General features: G+C 45.7%; 1 protein-coding gene across 1 annotated transcript in view; it reads left to right on the top strand.

Moving 5' to 3' along the window:
* snx2 (sorting nexin 2) overlaps positions 1-17,323 on the top strand; it is a gene marked incomplete at its 5' end in the record, with an annotated part of 67,701 nt that extends 50,378 nt beyond the window's left edge. Inside the window, 6 exons of the mRNA XM_080499607.1 lie at positions 4,683-4,776; positions 6,101-6,306; positions 6,391-6,534; positions 11,150-11,230; positions 11,341-11,412; positions 14,523-17,323. Coding sequence (XP_080355733.1) covers positions 4,683-4,776; positions 6,101-6,306; positions 6,391-6,534; positions 11,150-11,230; positions 11,341-11,412; positions 14,523-14,573 — 648 coding nt within the window. The 3' untranslated portion in view covers positions 14,574-17,323. The remainder of the gene's footprint in view (positions 1-4,682; positions 4,777-6,100; positions 6,307-6,390; positions 6,535-11,149; positions 11,231-11,340; positions 11,413-14,522) is intronic.
* Between the last annotated feature and the right edge of the window lie 908 nt (positions 17,324-18,231).

Genomic DNA, 18,231 nt, shown 5'->3' with positions numbered 1-18,231 from the left:
GAACCGATACGAAGACGAATACAATATATATATACATATATACATGTAGAAGATGTGTAATGGATGATAAGAATTGAATTAGATTGAAGGTACTCCAGGGACCACATCCAGTCCAGGTTCATCCTGAGTGACCAGACTGGTCCAGTACTGCAAAGTGTTGCTCTGTTGTGCTCACAGTGGATGGAATGACAAGATCAAACCGTTCGTACTGGAAATGATTACAATCTCAACATGAATTCAACTTGAATCAAACATTCTGCTGCAAAATGCAAAGAAATGTCAACCAGCTTGGATAAATCCTGTATAAAGTCCCTTGGGGGGACCAGATGTGAGACTCTGATGGGGGGTTTTGGCCCCCGGGCCTGATGTTCTCTGCTGTGAAGAGAACGTCCAACTAACGGAGAGGAGCTTCCCAGAGCAGCACTGTGCTGCCATGATTCACCTCTCAAACCTCACAACGTGGGAATAGTCCAACAATCAGTATTTGGCTGTTTTCATGGCCCCGACGTTAGTGTTGTTACCTAGAGGACCTAGCAGCCCCCCCCCCCCCCCCCCGGTGACGTGTCCCGTGTCGGACGGCGCTCCGGTGGCGCCGCTGAGCTCCAGTGTTGCACCGCAACTTTGTTGTTACCAAGAGAGCGAACGAGCATCAACTGCACAACATAATGAATCGATCATGAAATTTGTTGCCAACCTTTTTAATAATCGATTTGATCAATTCGTTGTTGCAGCCCGAATGAAATCCATTAATCGGACGAAGATGTGATTGATGAAGATCAAAGCCACTCGGCATGAATCACTATTTACAACAGGGGTTTCAAACTGGCGGCCCACAACACAACACAGCCATTAGCAACACTACAAACCTAACATAACCCCCAATAATTACATTTAAACACGACAAACAGAAACTCCCACAATGCATTGCAGCTCTCAGCTCCTGTATCACTACACATTATTAAAATGGCGGATAAATGTGGGAGATGTGGATTGTTAGAACCATGAGAGTGATGGTGTGTCTTTAATGTCCTGTAGTTGTTGTGTGATTCACTATTATTTAGTGTTAAGAGAGTATTTCATCAGCATGAAGCATCATTATTCCACACGTGGTGATGATTGGCATTCTCCTGCTGTATTGGTCATATATGCCGCTTGGCACACACTAGTGGTTTTGTGGACTGGATTTATTGAAACGTGGCGGCGGAGCTGTGGAGCCCAGAGCACAGCGCTGCACTGAGCTGCAGCCGCAATACCACGTTCTCCAAGCCATTATTGTTACGTAATGACGTTACATCGCCGTGTCGTTCACGACCCGCCTACATTTGACCACTCTCTGTCGTGGGACTGGAGGCACTTTGCTTCACCGTACCGTCCGTCCAGGATGAACTGCAGTGGGACCGGAGCAGAGGGACCGAAGGGCCGAGGGTTACCGACCCCTTTGCAAGACATTCTTGGTGCTTTTCCACCAAACAGAACCGGCTAGTTCTGGTCCAGGCCCAGACTTGGCATCAGTTCTTTGTCTTTCCACTGCCAAAGCCCCGGTCAAACAGTCTTGTATGGCGTTATGACTGCAGTGTTGTTCATCAGCAACTACAAAACAAACTACATGCTACTGTAAATGAAAGCTGGATATTTTAGCCATAAAATGAGTCTTTTAATGTCTTCATGTGAAAGAGAACTTTAATCAGCGTGTTTACGTAGGTTTCCATTATAAACGGCTGTAGAGCAGCGTTCTATCATTCTACACCTCCATTCTCAATTCTCAATTCTCTCTCTGGCCACTAGGGGCTCTGGACTGAAACAATTCTCTCTCTGGCCACTAGGGGCTCCAGGCTGAAACAATTCTCTCTCTGGCCACTAGGGGCTCCAGGCTGAAACAATTCTCTCTCTGGCCACTAGGAGCTCCAGACTGAAACAATTCTCTCTCTGGCCACTAGGGGCTCCAGACTGAAACAATTCTCTCTCTGGCCACTAGGGGCTCCAGACTGAAACAATTCTCTCTCTGGCCACTAGGGGCTCCAGACTGAAACAATTCTCTCTCTGGCCACTAGGGGCTCCAGACTGAAACAATTCTCTCTCTGGCCACTAGGAGCTCCAGACTGAAACAATTCTCTCTCTGGCCACTAGGGGCTCCAGACTAAAACAATTCTCTCTCTGGCCACTAGGGGCTCTGGACTGAAACAATTCTCTCTCTGGCCACTAGGGGCTCCAGACTGAAACAATTCTCTCTCTGGCCACTAGGAGCTCCAGACTGAAACAATTCTCTCTCTGGCCACTAGGGGCTCTGGACTGAAACAATTCTCTCTCTGGCCACTAGGGGCTCCAGACTGAAACAATTCTCTCTCTGGCCACTAGGGGCTCCAGGCTGAAACAATTCTCTCTCTGGCCACTAGGGGCTCCAGACTAAAACAATTCTCTCTCTGGCCACTAGGGGCTCCAGACTGAAACAATTCTCTCTCTGGCCACTAGGGGCTCCAGACTAAAACAATTCTCTCTCTGGCCACTAGGGGCTCCAGACTAAAACAATTCTCTCTCTGGCCACTAGGGGCTCTGGACTGAAACAATTCTCTCTCTGGCCACTAGGGGCTCTGGACTGAAACAATTCTCTCTCTGGCCACTAGGGGCTCCAGACTGAAACAATTCTCTCTCTGGCCACTAGGGGCTCTAGACTAAAACAAGACGGACATGAAAAAACCCCAATAGAGGACGAGGGGACTCAATGTTTTTCTTTGGTCTTCATCCGAGGTTCAGGACAGACTAGATGTTGGGACCAGGACCAAACTGATGACTACAGTCCGTCTCCTGGTTCTTCTATGAGCCCTGTCAGTGCTGAACCGTGAGATCAGTGACGTATCATGTTTTGGAGTGACGCAATGACGTGGCTCTCACTTGACTCCGTTAATGGTGTCAGAAGAACCGGTTGTTTGGAGGTGCTCATTTAAGAACTGGCCCTGAACTAGAACCTGGTTCTTTCTGGTGGAAAAGCTCTATCTGAGAGTCTTAACTGCTTCCTCTCTCAAGCCAAATGTGGCTCAGATATGTGAGAAGAAGCACTGCCAAGTCTCTGGCAGCAACGAGTAGGCAAGAGAAACCGTGTACAGAAGAGCCGTTCGTGATATTCCAATATATGTTCAGGACACTTCATGTTCAGAAGAACTCATTAAACAGCAGGAGCATGCGGTAGTGTGTCAGTCAGGGCCAGCAGTCACAAAATACAAAGCAGATCCGCTATGTATCATCAATCTTGCTCTCAAATCAGCCACCATCACTCCAGAGTAGCAGATAACAACAGCAGTGCAAGCCTGACTGCACACCACTGTTAAACAGTTAATAATGATGTTTGAGGGGTTTTTGGACAACTTTTATCGTGGAATTCCTGATGCAGCCCCGCCTCACCCGCACTCTGCCTCCAGCAGTCCCCAGGTCAACTGAGTTTGAGACCCCTGGTTTACAAGTTAAAGATTCACAACAGGGTAAAGTGACAAATTCAGAAACACGTGAAAATAATGTTAAAACCAGGATCTGTCACTTCTCTCAGAATAAGAACACACACTCAAAGAAAACTAGATGATCTGCATTTCCCGCGGCAAATGCATGATAGTGTGAATGCTGCTGACAAACTGTAATGCTTTTTGCTGCCTGCCTGCGGCAGGTAGACTGTAATGCTTTGCCCTGCCGGCCCGTCTCTGGTCTGGAGTGACAGTTTAAGAAAGAGTTTAAAGACTGGCAGTTTAAAAAGGGCAGAGAGGAGATGAAGAAGAGGGTGAAGAGCACAGATGAAATGTTTGAGAAAAGTTTAAAGCTGAGGGTTTAAAACAAAGTTGATAAAAGAACGTTTTAAAAAAGTTGCACAATTTTCCAAAAATTGCACAATTTTCCCAAAATTGCACAATTTTCCAAAAATTACACACTTTTCAAAAAGTTAGAGAATTTTCTAAAAATTGCACGATTTTCAAAAAGTTACAAGAGTTTCAAAAAGTTGAAACAGTTGAAAAAGTGTCAAACAGTTGAAAAAGTTGAACAAGTTTCAAAAAGTTGAAACATTTGAAAAAGTTGAACAAGTTTCAAAAAGTTGAAACAGTAGAAAAAGTGTCAAAAAGTTGGAAAAAGTTGAAAAAAGTTTCAAAAAGTTGAAACAGTTAAAAAAGTTGAAAAAAGTTGGAAAAGTTTCAAAAAGTTGAAACAGTTGAAAAAGTTGAAAAATTTGAAAAAGTGTGAGTTGAAAAAGTTTCAAAAAGTTGAACAAGTTTCAAAACGTTGACACAGTTGATAAAGTTGAACTGTTTAAAAGTTGAATGGTTGAAATCGGTTAAGATTTGAAGAAGTTATAGGTAGTAAAAAACTTCTCCATCCGTTAACATTGGAAAAAAGTTGCACAAAAGTTGAAGTATTTTAAAAAGTTGAAGAGATTTGAAAAAGTTGAAACTTAGCCGGAAAGTGCCAAAAAAGCTGCACGATTTGACATTTGAATGGTTCCGAACGGGTGAAGATTGCCAGAGTTTAAGCGATTCGAAAAACGTCCAGAATAAACAGAATAATAAAGATTTGAATCTCAAGAGTGTGAAAGCCTTGCAGTCACACTAATGGCTGTTTCACAATGAATCACAATCAAAAAGAGAGAAATGTAGCATGTAGCCTGAGTAATTGTGTGTGTGTGTGTGTGCGTGTGTGTGTGCGTGCAGTGGTTTGAGGAGAAGCAGCAGCACTTTGAGAACCTGGACGTCCAGCTGAGGAAGCTTCATGGCAGCGTAGAGTCTCTGGTCTGCCACAGGAAAGGTTGGTTCACTTCATCCTCTCTCACATTTATCACCCCGGATGTTTCCCAGACCTGTGTGACTGCAGAGAAATGGACTGGATGAAAATTGGTTTTCATTTCACCTTACTGCTGCAACTTGTGATGATTTCAGCCAACTTGAGCTGTGTTGACCCAGAACAGTGGTTCCCAACCTTTTTTGACCAGTGTACCCCTTGAGCTGGTTTCCATGTGAAAAGTACCCCCTCTCTCGTGTGTGATTATTCGCCTTAATGTGTACTTATATTTAACCCTTTGTCTTTCTATCTATCCAACTGCTCATTTAAATAAAACAAAGATTGTGAGTGTAAAAACATACCTTTTAATGAGACACTTGCGCTTGCTTGTCTTTCATAAGTCTTTCATAATTCCTTTTTTCACTGGGCTCCCCTGTGCCTGCGTCCGAGGCGACGGTAGCAGTAGCGGTAGCAGTAGCGGTAGCGGTAGCAGTAGCGGTAGCGGTAGCAGTAGCGGTAGCGGTAGCAGTAGCAGTAGCGGTAGCGGTAGCAGTAGCGGTAGCTGGACGTTGACTCCTGCCTAGCCATGCATCCATGTTTACAGTCGGTATGCAGCTAGAGTTAGCTAGCTTCGCGAATCGTGCGCGCCCGCAGCAAGAACGTGAACCTTTTTTTTTTTTAAAGCGCGCCACTTTATAGTCTTTTCATATTATGTGCATTGTAGTGTTGCAATCACTGTGGACGAACTGCTACTCATGGAAAATAAACGTATGGCCTTACTAAAATTCATGATATAATACAATATAATATAGTATAATTTTTTTTTTTTTGTGTGTGGATACTGTAGGCTAATTTATAATCTTTCTGCGTACCCCCTGCAATACCCTCGCGTACCCCTAGGGGTCCGTGTACCCCCGGTTGGGAATCACTGACCCAGAAGACAAAAGTGGCTTTCGTGTGTAGCAACAATAATGTTATATTTTTTCCGTTTTACTGTTTAAAAAAACATGTATATAATATTGTAAGAACTTGCCAATGGTGTCATAGATCCAACCTTTCTATTTCAGCTCAAATTGAGACAGAGCTGAATGTTGTGTGTCCACAGTGAATGAATGTGATGCCTTTACCATCCAACACCTGTCATTTCATTAAAAATAGTCATGCAATTTGAGTCATATAATATCGTCTCAGATCATTCTATCGATGGCAAGGCTTCATGTATTTGGCTATTACATTTAAAATGGTGAAAATGATTACAGTGTTGGTTGCGACAAGAGTGAAATGTGTAAACAGCGCCTCCAGCCCACCTGAGGCCCGGCGCCGGTTTTCACAAACTGCTCTCTCGTCTCAGAGCTCTCGGTCAACACGGCTCAGTTTGCCAAGTCGGCGGCCATGTTGGGGAACAGCGAGGACCACACGGCTCTGTCCCGAGCTCTGTCCCAGCTGGCCGAAGTGGAGGAGAAGATCGACCAGCTGCACCAGGACCAGGCCAACGCAGACTTCTACCTCTTCTCAGAGCTGCTGGGAGACTACGTTCGCCTCCTCACCGCCGTCAAGGTGCTGGCCGCCGCCGCCGCCACGCCTTCTCAATCTGCCACGCATTAGAGCAGTGTGTGTGTGTGTGTGTGTGTGTGTGTTCAGGGTGTGTTTGACCATCGGATGAAGACGTGGCAGAAGTGGCAGGACAGTCAGATGCTGCTGCAGAAGAAACGGGAGGCCGAGGCCAAACTGCAGTTCACCAACAAGCCGGACAAGCTGCAGCAGGCCAAAGACGAGATCAAAGAGGTGAATGACAAATGACTTCAGCTGCACGGCGAGTGGAAACAAAGAATAACTTCAGTTTAAGGCTACCAGTACCTAGTATCCTACAGAGTGCTGATAGAAGTACTCATTAAGGGCCATTAGGCCTCATTTACTCCTCATGAAATGAAATATGAAGGTTCAACCTTGGCTTGGCCTCTGTCTGGACACTACATTCACGTTTTAAGAAGTTTCGGAAATCTGCAAGAAAAAGAGTTTGAAAATACACTTGAAAGTTTTTTTAATGGTAGTGTTTTGAAACGGCCCTAACTGTAAGCTTTAGTAAATAGAAAAGCCTTGATTGTGGTCTTAAAAGTAGAGACTGTTTCAGCCCCCCTAACTGAAACTGGATCTGGTTCCACAAGACGGAGCTGGAGAACTGAAGGCTCTGCCTCCATTCTACTTTTAGAAACCCTAGGAACCTCCAGGGGGCAGTACTGAGAACCTAGAGTTCTGTAGAAACCCTAGGAACCTCCAGGGGGCAGTACTGAGAACCTAGAGTTCTGTAGAAACCCTAGGAACCTCCAGGGGGCAGTACTGAGAACCCAGTGTTCTTCTGGGGAGATACGGGACTAATAGTTCTTTAAGATAAGATGGTTGTTAAGAGCTTTCTAGGTGAGAAGAAGGATTTTAATTTCTATTCTAGATTTAACAGTGAGCCAATGAAGTGAGGTTAGTATTGCAGTGATGTGATCTCTCGTGCTGGTCCTTGTCAGGACTCTTGCTGCAGCATTTTGAATCAATTGAAGACTTTTTAAGCAGTTATTTGGACACCCTGATAATAGGGAGTTACAATAGTCTACTCTCGATCTGCAGATTTGTTTAATGTGAGTTAAAGGATAAATCCTGGTCAAAATAACTCACAGGTTCCTCACAGTGGTACTGGAGGTCAAAGTGATACCATCCAGTGGGACTACATCTATAGATAATTTGTCCCTCACATATTTTGAACCAGATATAATAATGTCAGTTTTATCTGAGTTCAGGAGCAGGAAATTACGACTCATCCAATCTTTTATATCTGTAAGACAAGCTTCTAGTTTAGAAAGTTGATTATTATCGTCAGGTTTCAGAGATAAATAGATTTGTGTGTCATCTGCATATCAATTGAAGTTAATGGAGTAGTTTTTAATAATATTCCCTACAGGAAGCATGTACAAAGTAAAAAGTATTGGACCAAAGACAGAACCCTGTGGAACTCCATGTTTAACCTCAGTCTGGACGGAGGAATTATCGTGAACATGAACAAAATGGAACCTGTCTGATAAATATGATCAGAACCAGTTTAGTGCCAAGTAAAATTCACTTGCTGTGTGGACGCATAATTTCACCAGATTGAAATAATTTTCTTCTTTCTCTCTTATATTTGAGCTACACTTTTTTGCAGTGAAGAATTGATTAACACCTTTCAAAAACTCAATTTGTACAACTCTTCCAGCTGTCAGTTTACCCGTTAGCTTCACTTCTTGAAAACAGCTTCCAGACTCCAAACCTTTGAATCTCTCTCCATGTGAACAGGAAGTCAATCTGCCTGAACCCGGAGTCTGTTCATGTTCACCACAGTTCGTTTCTCTAAGCGACAACAAGAACATAGGCTGAGGAGGGAATTTAACATTTGAGCAGAAGACGAGTGGCATCGCAGCTCTAATGCTCCTGTTTCATCTCTGTTCTTCACACAGAAGCAAGCAGCTGCTCACAAACCAACACGTTCCCTCTCTTTTAACTTCAAACATGCATTTCTGTAATTCACTGCTTAATAAATACGTATAATGACAATAGTCAATGTTCTGAGAAGGGACAGGATGATGCAAAAAGCTCATTCAGTGAAGGTTTTTTTTGAAGTGTTGTTGACTTTTTAACAAAGATTAAATGAGTAAATAAGTCAAACAAATCTCGCTGAAACATCACCTGATAGCCGGTGGCCACCGGGTGCACACCAATAAAAAACTACGGTAAAATGACCAAAAACAAGACAAAAGATGAAATGGCGGTCCTCCGAGGGCTCGTTTACAACATTTAGTCACTTAAACAGGGCCTGAACTAGAGTGAGTGGAAAGAGACAGAGCAGAGTCATTTGAAAGAACAAATCACAGACACATTCATATTCAATTAACTGTTTTTATTCACTGTAATATTTATTTGATGGAATAAATAACATTGAAGTCTCTGTGACGTTATTCTCATTAAAACAAAACAAACACAATGAAATTTAGCTGCACCAGCTCGGCTCAAAATAAAAACCACAGAAAGAAAAATCTTTAAAGTGCAAAATTGAGCTGGAAAATTAAAATGGGTACATGATAACGTGTGTGTAATAAAAGCAGGTACTGAGAGAACCCTCACCCAGGATGTCATTAATAATGCCGGAAGAGTTGAATCTCCTCTTACTCTGGTGGTTGCAGGTTCGATTCCCAATGTGTGAATGAGTGAATTAATGATGTGAAGGGATTTGTGGAGTGGTGAAACAGTGAAGTTCATCAAACATCCACCAACACTGGAATGTTAAATGAAACGGTGTGGCTGAGAAATTCTCCACCTCTGTGATTGCTGGTGTGTCCAGTACACACACACACACACACACACACACACACACACACACACACACACACAGTTCAGTCATGTGAAAAGTTTTTCCCTCTGCAGACTTTACACTGCCTCAGCAGACAAACAACAGCAGGACAAGCAGGAGAGAGAAAAGTACTTTATTAGAAAGCCTGTTGAAGCTGTCACCACACAAATTCATCCTGCCTCTGTCAGGATGCACACTCACACACACACACACACACACACACACTGGCGGAGGCAGCCTGGTCGGGGGTCGGTGCATTAGAGGCAGGCAGCTGTCAGCCGCGGGGTTTTGGGGGAGGAGGACGGGGGAGTTTTTGGGGGAGAGGGCTGTCAGAAGCTGCAGACCAGGACACATCGCAGTAGAGTTACAACCCACATTTATTCGGACCCGACGAGCGTTTTCCCGCTTGTCAGGCAGTGAGGGTTCACCATGAGACAACAGAAAACACACTCCTGCACGGGCCAGCCAGCACTTTGACTGCACGGAGCTGGAGGACAGGAAGCGGGTTGCTTTCTCCACATCACATCAAGGAGAAACCGGAGCTTAGGGGGTGTTTCTCTCCCGTTTGAAGACAAATACTGTTCCTGCTCACAAGCCACAAATAGAAGCCGAGTCGAAAAGCAAGTGAAGATTTTGATGCAAACATTAAAAAAAAATTGATATTTATGCACAAGAAATTCTCAGGATCAAATGAAATCAACAATTGTGAACTCCAAAATAAAGAAGTGTCACTCCATTGTCTGAGTCACCATGGCAACGCTGATTGACATGTGATGCCACGTTGGGTCAAACCATCCTGGTATTGGGGGGGGGGTGGCGGGTTCTATTAGATAAATCAAGGTTGGAATTCATTTAACACTGGTAGGCTGTAATCATAAATATTTAAACAACTTGAAAAAAATCACTGTAAATCAGCAACCTTTATGACTAAAGGTCAATAAAATTCATGTGCAGCCACAAAACATGCTTAACATTTTAAATGACGATGAAATTAACACACCCACACACATATATGTATTTATATATATATATATATATATATATATATATATATATATATATATATATATATATATATATATATATATATATATATATATATATATATATATATATATATATGCGCATGCACACACACACACAGTGACAGGTTTGCAGAGAGGCTTTTTTTCGTTCCCCTCAGTAATTTTGTTGCTCTCATGTTGGACCTTCTCTCTTATTTTGGAAGCTCTGAGCATTTCCTCCAGCCTCTGAAATTGTGTTGCATTTTCCCTGCCATGCTTTCCTTCAACCAGGAGATTGAGGAGGTAGGACCTGTCCTGTCTGTCTGTCTGTCTGTCTGTCTGTCTGTCTGTCTGTCTGTCTGTCTGCCTGTCTGCTTTCCATCTTCATTATTGCCTCTTTATTTTTCCTCTCTGAGTTAAAAACTTTTTGTTTTGTTTTGTTTTTCTGGCTGAAAGTTCTGAGAGTCGCGTCAGATTCAGTTAATTTTGGAACAAAACTACTGAAAGCCACACGCCTTCCTCCCTCTGGGTTCATTTTGTATTTTTAACTTGAGCCACACTGAATCCTTTACATTCAACCTGCAATCACATGATCCCTGAACTTAAAGATTTCTTATGCTGAAATTGGATTTGGTCGTGTAAAACTGTTTGAGCATCATATATGGTGAACCGATAAAATAAGCGATGAAATGTGAAATAATCACACTGTTGCATAAAGGTAATAAACATGTCTGGACGTAACTTTGAGCTTATTTTAATAGAGCGTTTGTCAGAGAATGGACGCCTGTTCCCACGTGAGTCCCTGGGTGGGTTAAAGTGCTTGTGATGTCACATTATCTGTCATTTTTGGTGATTTGAATAGCAAAGGCAGTGGGATCAGTGTGGTTTCCTTCAGCGTTGTATTTCCAACAGCTTCTAATGTTATATGGTCCAATGTTCAGATATTGGTTTGAAACGGGGCCCATTGGATTCACGAAACGTCTCCAAACATTCTGCCTTTAAGGCTCTGCTCCTGTTTGTCTTTCAGCTGGAGGGAAAAGTCCAGCAGGGCGAGAGAGACTTCGAGCAGATCTCCAAAACCATCCGCAAAGAAGTGAGCAGGTTCGAGGTGAGAAGGAAGGATGGATGGATGAGTTGGTGGCTGAAAGAAGGGATGGTGTGAAAGGGTGAATCATATCAGTTAATATAATGGAAGTGTGTGTTGTGTTTTTTCCACAGAAAGAGCGAGTGAAGGACTTCAAAACCATCATCATCAAATACCTGGAGACCCTGGTTCAGACACAACAGCAGGTCCACCTTCCTTCTCATTATCCACTCTGCTGTCAATTGTTTCTCTCCAATGTCTCTTCATACTGTGAATACGTTAGCTTCATACACATTGTTAGCTTTCAACTTCAAAGGAGAAGATTCCATTGGTCGCTGAGGTGACAGATTTCCTGCATCTTTCCAAGGTTTTTCATGATTTAATCCAATTCTCCATGTATCAGTCCTTTATCACGGCTCTGAACCACCTCACGAACACAATGATGAAGAACCTTCACTAGAACCTTCCACGCCAGTAACGACTCACACGGGATCCCTCCAAGTTTAGGACCGTCCCAGGAGCTTAGTGTCGTCCTGCTGTGGTGAAGACGTCTGAGCCAGGCCTGAGTCTGGTTCTGCAGGAAGTCTCCTCTGGGTCTGGTTCTGCAGGAAGTCTCCTCTGAGTCTGGTTCTGCAGGAAGTCTCCTCTGAGTCTGGTTCTACAGGAAGTCTCCTCTGAGTCTGGTTCTGCAGGAAGTCTCCTCTGGGTCTGGTTCTACAGGAAGTCTCCTCCTCTGGGTCTGGTTCTACAGGAAGTCTCCTCCTCTGGGTCTGGTTCTACAGGAAGTCTCCTCCTCTGAGTCTGGTTCTACAGGAAGTCTCCTCCTCTGAGTCTGGTTCTACAGGAAGTCTCCTCCTCTGAGTCTGGTTCTACAGGAAGTCTCCTCCTCTGAGTCTGGTTCTACAGGAAGTCTCCTCTGAGTCTGGTTCTACAGGAAGTCTCCTCCTCTGAGTCTGGTTCTACAGGAAGTCTCCTCTGAGTCTGGTTCTACAGGAAGTCTCCTCCTCTGAGTCTGGTTCTACAGGAAGTCTCCTCCTCTGAGTCTGGTTCTACAGGAAGTCCCCTCTGAGTCTGGTTCTACAGGAAGTCTCCTCTGAGTCTGGTTCTACAGGAAGTCTCCTCCTCTGAGTCTGGTTCTACAGGAAGTCTCCTCCTCTGAGTCTGGTTCTACAGGAAGTCTCCTCCTCGGAGTCTGGTTCTACAGGAAGTCTCCTCTGAGTCTGGTTCTACAGGAAGTCTCCTCCTCTGAGTCTGGTTCTACAGGAAGTCTCCTCCTCTGAGTCTGGTTCTACAGGAAGTCTCCTCCTCTGAGTCTGGTTCTACAGGAAGTCTCCTCTGAGTCTGGTTCTACAGGAAGTCTCCTCTGAGTCTGGTTCTACAGGAAGTCCCCTCTGAGTCTGGTTCTACAGGAAGTCTCCTCCTCTGAGTCTGGTTCTACAGGAAGTCTCCTCCTCTGAGTCTGGTTCTACAGGAAGTCTCCTCTGAGTCTGGTTCTACAGGAAGTCTCCTCTGAGTCTGGTTCTACAGGAAGTCCCCTCTGAGTCTGGTTCTACAGGAAGTCTCCTCCTCTGAGTCTGGTTCTGCAGGAAGTCTCCTCCTCTGAGTCTGGTTCTACAGGAAGTCTCCTCTGAGTCTGGTTCTACAGGAAGTCTCCTCCTCTGAGTCTGGTTCTACAGGAAGTCTCCTCCTCTGAGTCTGGTTCTACAGGAAGTCTCCTCCTCTGAGTCTGGTTCTACAGGAAGTCTCCTCTGAGTCTGGTTCTACAGGAAGTCTCCTCCTCTGAGTCTGGTTCTACAGGAAGTCTCCTTGAGTCTGGTTCTACAGGAAGTCTCCTTCTCTGAGTCTGGTTCTACAGGAAGTCTCCTTCTCTGAGTCTGGTTCTACAGGAAGTCTCCTCTGAGTCTGGTTCTACAGGAAGTCTCCTCCTCTGAGTCTGGTTCTACAGGAAGTCTCCTCCTCTGAGTCTGGTTCTACAGGAAGTCTCCTCCTCTGAGTCTGGTTCTACAGGAAGTCCCCTCTGAGTCTGGTTCTACAGGAAGTCTCCTCTGAGTCTGGTTCTACAGGAAGTCTCCTCCTCTGAGTCTGGTTCTACAGGAAGTCTCCTCCTCTGAGTCTGGTTCTACAGGAAGTCTCCTCCTCGGAGTCTGGTTCTACAGGAAGTCTCCTCTGAGTCTGGTTCTACAGGAAGTCTCCTCCTCTGAGTCTGGTTCTACAGGAAGTCTCCTCCTCTGAGTCTGGTTCTACAGGAAGTCTCCTCCTCTGAGTCTGGTTCTACAGGAAGTCTCCTCTGAGTCTGGTTCTACAGGAAGTCTCCTCTGAGTCTGGTTCTACAGGAAGTCTCCTCCTCTGAGTCTGGTTCTACAGGAAGTCTCCTCTGAGTCTGGTTCTACAGGAAGTCCCCTCTGAGTCTGGTTCTACAGGAAGTCTCCTCCTCTGAGTCTGGTTCTACAGGAAGTCTCCTCCTCTGAGTCTGGTTCTACAGGAAGTCTCCTCTGAGTCTGGTTCTACAGGAAGTCTCCTCTGAGTCTGGTTCTACAGGAAGTCCCCTCTGAGTCTGGTTCTACAGGAAGTCTCCTCCTCTGAGTCTGGTTCTACAGGAAGTCTCCTCCTCTGAGTCTGGTTCTACAGGAAGTCTCCTCTGAGTCTGGTTCTACAGGAAGTCTCCTCCTCTGAGTCTGGTTCTACAGGAAGTCTCCTCCTCTGAGTCTGGTTCTACAGGAAGTCTCCTCCTCTGAGTCTGGTTCTACAGGAAGTCTCCTCTGAGTCTGGTTCTACAGGAAGTCTCCTCCTCTGAGTCTGGTTCTACAGGAAGTCTCCTTGAGTCTGGTTCTACAGGAAGTCTCCTTCTCTGAGTCTGGTTCTACAGGAAGTCTCCTTCTCTGAGTCTGGTTCTACAGGAAGTCTCCTCTGAGTCTGGTTCTACAGGAAGTCTCCTCCTCTGAGTCTGGTTCTACAGGAAGTCTCCTCCTCTGAGTCTGGTTCTACAGGAAGTCTCCTCCTCTGAGTCTGGTTCTACAGGAAGTCTCCTCTGAGTCTGGTTGTACAGGAAGTCTCCTCCTCTGAGTCTGGTTCTACAGGAAGTCTCCTCTGAGTCTGGTTCTGCAGTTAAAAGGGTTTTTCTTCCATCATGTCCTCTGCTTGCTGTTTTACGATTGTTGGTTTTCTCAGTTAAAGTACTTTGAAGTTTGAAGGATGTCAGTCTTTCATCTTACTGTTTACCATTGGAATCAAAGGATTCTGAACTGAACTCTTTTAGATGAAACTTTGAACACAGAATTAGTATTTCCAGGTGATTCTGTGTCTTCTTCTCCTGCAGCTGATCAAGTACTGGGAGGCCTTCCTGCCCGAGGCCAAGGCCATCTCCTAGAGTCCCCTTGTCCCCGACAGACAGCACCTGTCAAACTGCATTACCCAGAATGCACCAGTCCTGCACCACCTCACCCCTCCAGACTGAAGAAGAGAAGATAGGAAGTGAAGCGCAGCAGAAATCAACAAACCGCTCCTCATTTCTTCAGCGTTCATCTTCCTGTGTAAAGCAGCATGTTCCTCTGGAGCCTGCAGCTTTTCTGTCTGACGGGAACCAGCACGAGTCACGGCTCTGGTGACGGACTCAGTTTTTTTTGTTTTTCTTCCTTTAGTTTCCCTTTTTCAGTGGACCGGAGGGCAGCAGGTGACTGCAGCCTGAGAACAAAAGACCAAACCACCGTCACGTCCTGACGCTCATCAGGACCATGACAACCAAACCCAGAAACAGACCTGATCATTGATCTATTATCATGAGGAGTTGATAGAACGATCACATTGATCTGGAAGGGAGAGTGTTAAAGTTGCCACCTCATGGACAGAAGTGGTATTACGCTTATGTCATTAATGTCGGGGGCAATATTTCACATTAAACTAAATACCACAAATTTGATGATCCATTTAAAAACAGTCATTTTAAACCTCCTGACACTTGATATGTTTTAGCTTCCGTGGCTGATGAGCGTCCTGCCGTCCCCCTGGTGGCTGCAGACACCAGCTGTCCACTGGTCCTCCGTCCCATGAGGCCAAACGGAGCTGTCATCCAAAACTTCTACTTTCCCGATGGTGAAATGGTTTTTTGATTTTGTTTTTGTTTTTCACAGTTCCAAACCAGCAATGTGAAAAAAAGCCCACTGCACTCCATCCTGCTTTCTTCACTGTCTGTGTGACTCCTGGAGGGAAATATTGGAGTTTCTGTCCATCAATTCAAATGATTCAAACAGATTCCAGGTTTTCTTCCCCCTGCTGCATTTCTCATTAATGTGAATATTGTGGTTTTAATGATTCATGCTAACTTTGCAGCCCGTGGCTCACGTCGAGCCCAAATGATGAGACTCAGTGCTCATGAATCCCACCTTGGATTCTCCGTATGAAACCTGCTGTGATGGAGCTGCTAGTGCAGTAAATGTCCGCCTCACTGGGGCCAGTCCACTGGACGGAGGAATCTAGAGCCCCGTTTCCACCGCACTAAAAGTGCAGGATAGTCCGGTAGAGTCCGGTACGGTTCAGGTTTCCTGCAGGAATTAGTGATTTACCAGAAACAGCCACTCCAAAGGTGGTTGCTTTTCCTCTAGCCCTCCATCAGGGTACCAGGACCATGGAACAGGTCTGAGTTTGAGGAGCTGATTGGTCAGTGATTTACTACACCCTCAATATGTTAATGTGTCGGCTGGATGAATCCTCTGTTGTCCGTGTGGTCAGCTTTGCTCTGGTTGTTTTTTTGGTTTTTTTCCTCTATTTTCTTTGCTGCTCAACTTTCATGTTGATCATGAAAGAGCGGCTGTGAGGCAGGAGGAGACCGGGGCTCGGGGCTTTGCATCACGTCGGAGCTTTCTGTTTGCAGCATGGCGTCAGTGGTGCGAGTCTGTCTCTGCCTCGCGTCTGTGGTTTCTGTTCAACCGCGATGCAGCGGTGGTCAGCGTTCTCTTCAACCACAGTCATCGCCGCTGCATCGCCGCTGCATCGCCGCTGCATCGCCGGGACGAACCGCGGACACGATGCAGCAAGACACTCGGGGCCTCCGTCCTCCGGTGCAGAGCTGCAGGAGCGCGATCAGCGCCGGAGTAGCTGCTCCGGCGTTTGAGCAGAAAACTAAAGGCTCCCGTGTCCCGGAGCAGAGCACCGGCGTGGCTCCTTGCCGCGGGCAGCCGGGGCGAGCTCAGGTGCCGGAGCGTTGGCTCTCTCAGGACCAACACGGAAGTTACAGCTGCTGCAAAAAAAATTACAGTTAACTAAACAACTAGTGCAAAGTGGAGGATGTAAACAACAACAACAACAGAGGATTCATAAGATCCAGATCCGCCTCCAGGCTGAGACGACTGTTGTGACGTCACATATCTGAGGAGCTCTAAGCCCCGCCTACTTTTTAACCTACTTTCTGCGGTGGAGACGGGCACTGGATTTGGCTCCGGTTACGCTTTGCCGTACCGCTCCGTACCGTCCCTGCACTTTTTGTGTGGTGGAAACGGGGCTTAAGGCCATAGATCATAAACCAACCATACAATTCTTTGTAGTTGAGTTAGCATTAGCTTTGCAGCCACAATGCTGAGATGGGAAATGTAGTAGGCTGGTTGATGGTTCTGTGGTTTACTGCTGTGATCTACATCGCTGATGAAGGACTGGCCAGTCTTCTTTTATATGTGTTCTACTTCCTGTCGGCTGATTGCTCCCCACACTTCCTCTTTCACCTTTCAAAATAACAGTTGCTGTATGATCGAGAGTGAAGGCAACAAGAAGAAGAAAGAAGTAAATCACTACTTTGCAAATACTCATGAAAGCTTGAGTTACAAGTTGTTCAGGATCTGTTTTGTGTTTTTGGATTCTTGTTATTGGTTTGTCCCCTGGCGGTGGTGGAGTGGTTATCACTCTCACATCACAGTGACAAAACTCTGGTTCAAGTCTACAAACAGGTTTGAGGTTAATCCTAACTTTTGTGTGTCTGGGCTGGACTGCTGACGGCTGCACTGACACTGCTGGGTGGTGGAGGGATGAAGGAACATCTGGGTGGTGGACGGATGAAGGAACATCTGGGTGGTAGAGGGATGAAGGAACATCTCCTGGGTGGTGGAGGATGAAGGAACATCTCCTGGGTGGTGGAGGGATGAAGGAACATCTGGGTGGTAGAGGGATGAAGGAACATCTGGGTGGTAGAGGGATGAAGGAACATCTGGGTGGTAGAGGGATGAAGGAACATCTGGGTGGTAGAGGGATGAAGGAACATCTGGGTGGTAGAGGGATGAAGGAACATCTCCTGGGTGGTGGAGGGATGAAGGAACATCTGGGTGGTAGAGGGATGAAGGAACATCTGGGTGGTAGAGGGATGAAGGAACATCTGGGTGGTAGAGGGATGAAGGAACATCTGGGTGGTGGAGGGATGAAGGAACATCTGGGTGGTGGAGGGATGAAGGAACATCTCCTGGGTGGTAGAGGGATGAAGGAACATCTGGGTGGTAGAGGGATGAAGGAACATCTGGGTGGTGGAGGGATGAAGGAACATCTCCTGGGTGGTAGAGGGATGAAGGAACATCTGGGTGGTAGAGGGATGAATGAACATCTGGGTGGTGGAGGGATGAAGGAACATCTGGGTGGTGGAGGGATGAAGGAACATCTGGATGGTGGAGGGATGAAGGAACATCTGGGTGGTGGAGGGATGAAGGAACATCTGGGTGGTGGAGGGATGAAGGAACATCTCCTGGGTGATGGAGGAAGTGTGAGGGTATCAGGTGACAGGAAGGGGGCGGGGCTAGGCACCCAGGCTCCGCCTCCCCCTGTGACCAACAAGGATACAAATCCAGAATGTGTTTCTGACTTGTTCTTTATTTCTTGCTCATTGCTTTCAGGTTTATTCCACAACTCGTAAATGTGACGTTTTGTTTTTCTAATCTCTTGTTTGATTGAAGCGGGAATGAAAACTGGAAGTCTTTCTGTTTCAGCTCATTATTTCCAGGAATCAGCACACATCTGCAATCACCTTGTTGTTTTGTTGTAACTGGAGGATGTTT

The sequence above is a fragment of the Blennius ocellaris genome, assembly GCF_963422515.1.
Source record: "Blennius ocellaris genome assembly, chromosome: 7".
NCBI lineage: Eukaryota > Metazoa > Chordata > Actinopteri > Blenniiformes > Blenniidae > Blennius > Blennius ocellaris.
The sequence above is the reverse complement of the archived record's forward strand: the minus strand, read 5'-3'. Positions and strand labels throughout refer to the sequence as shown.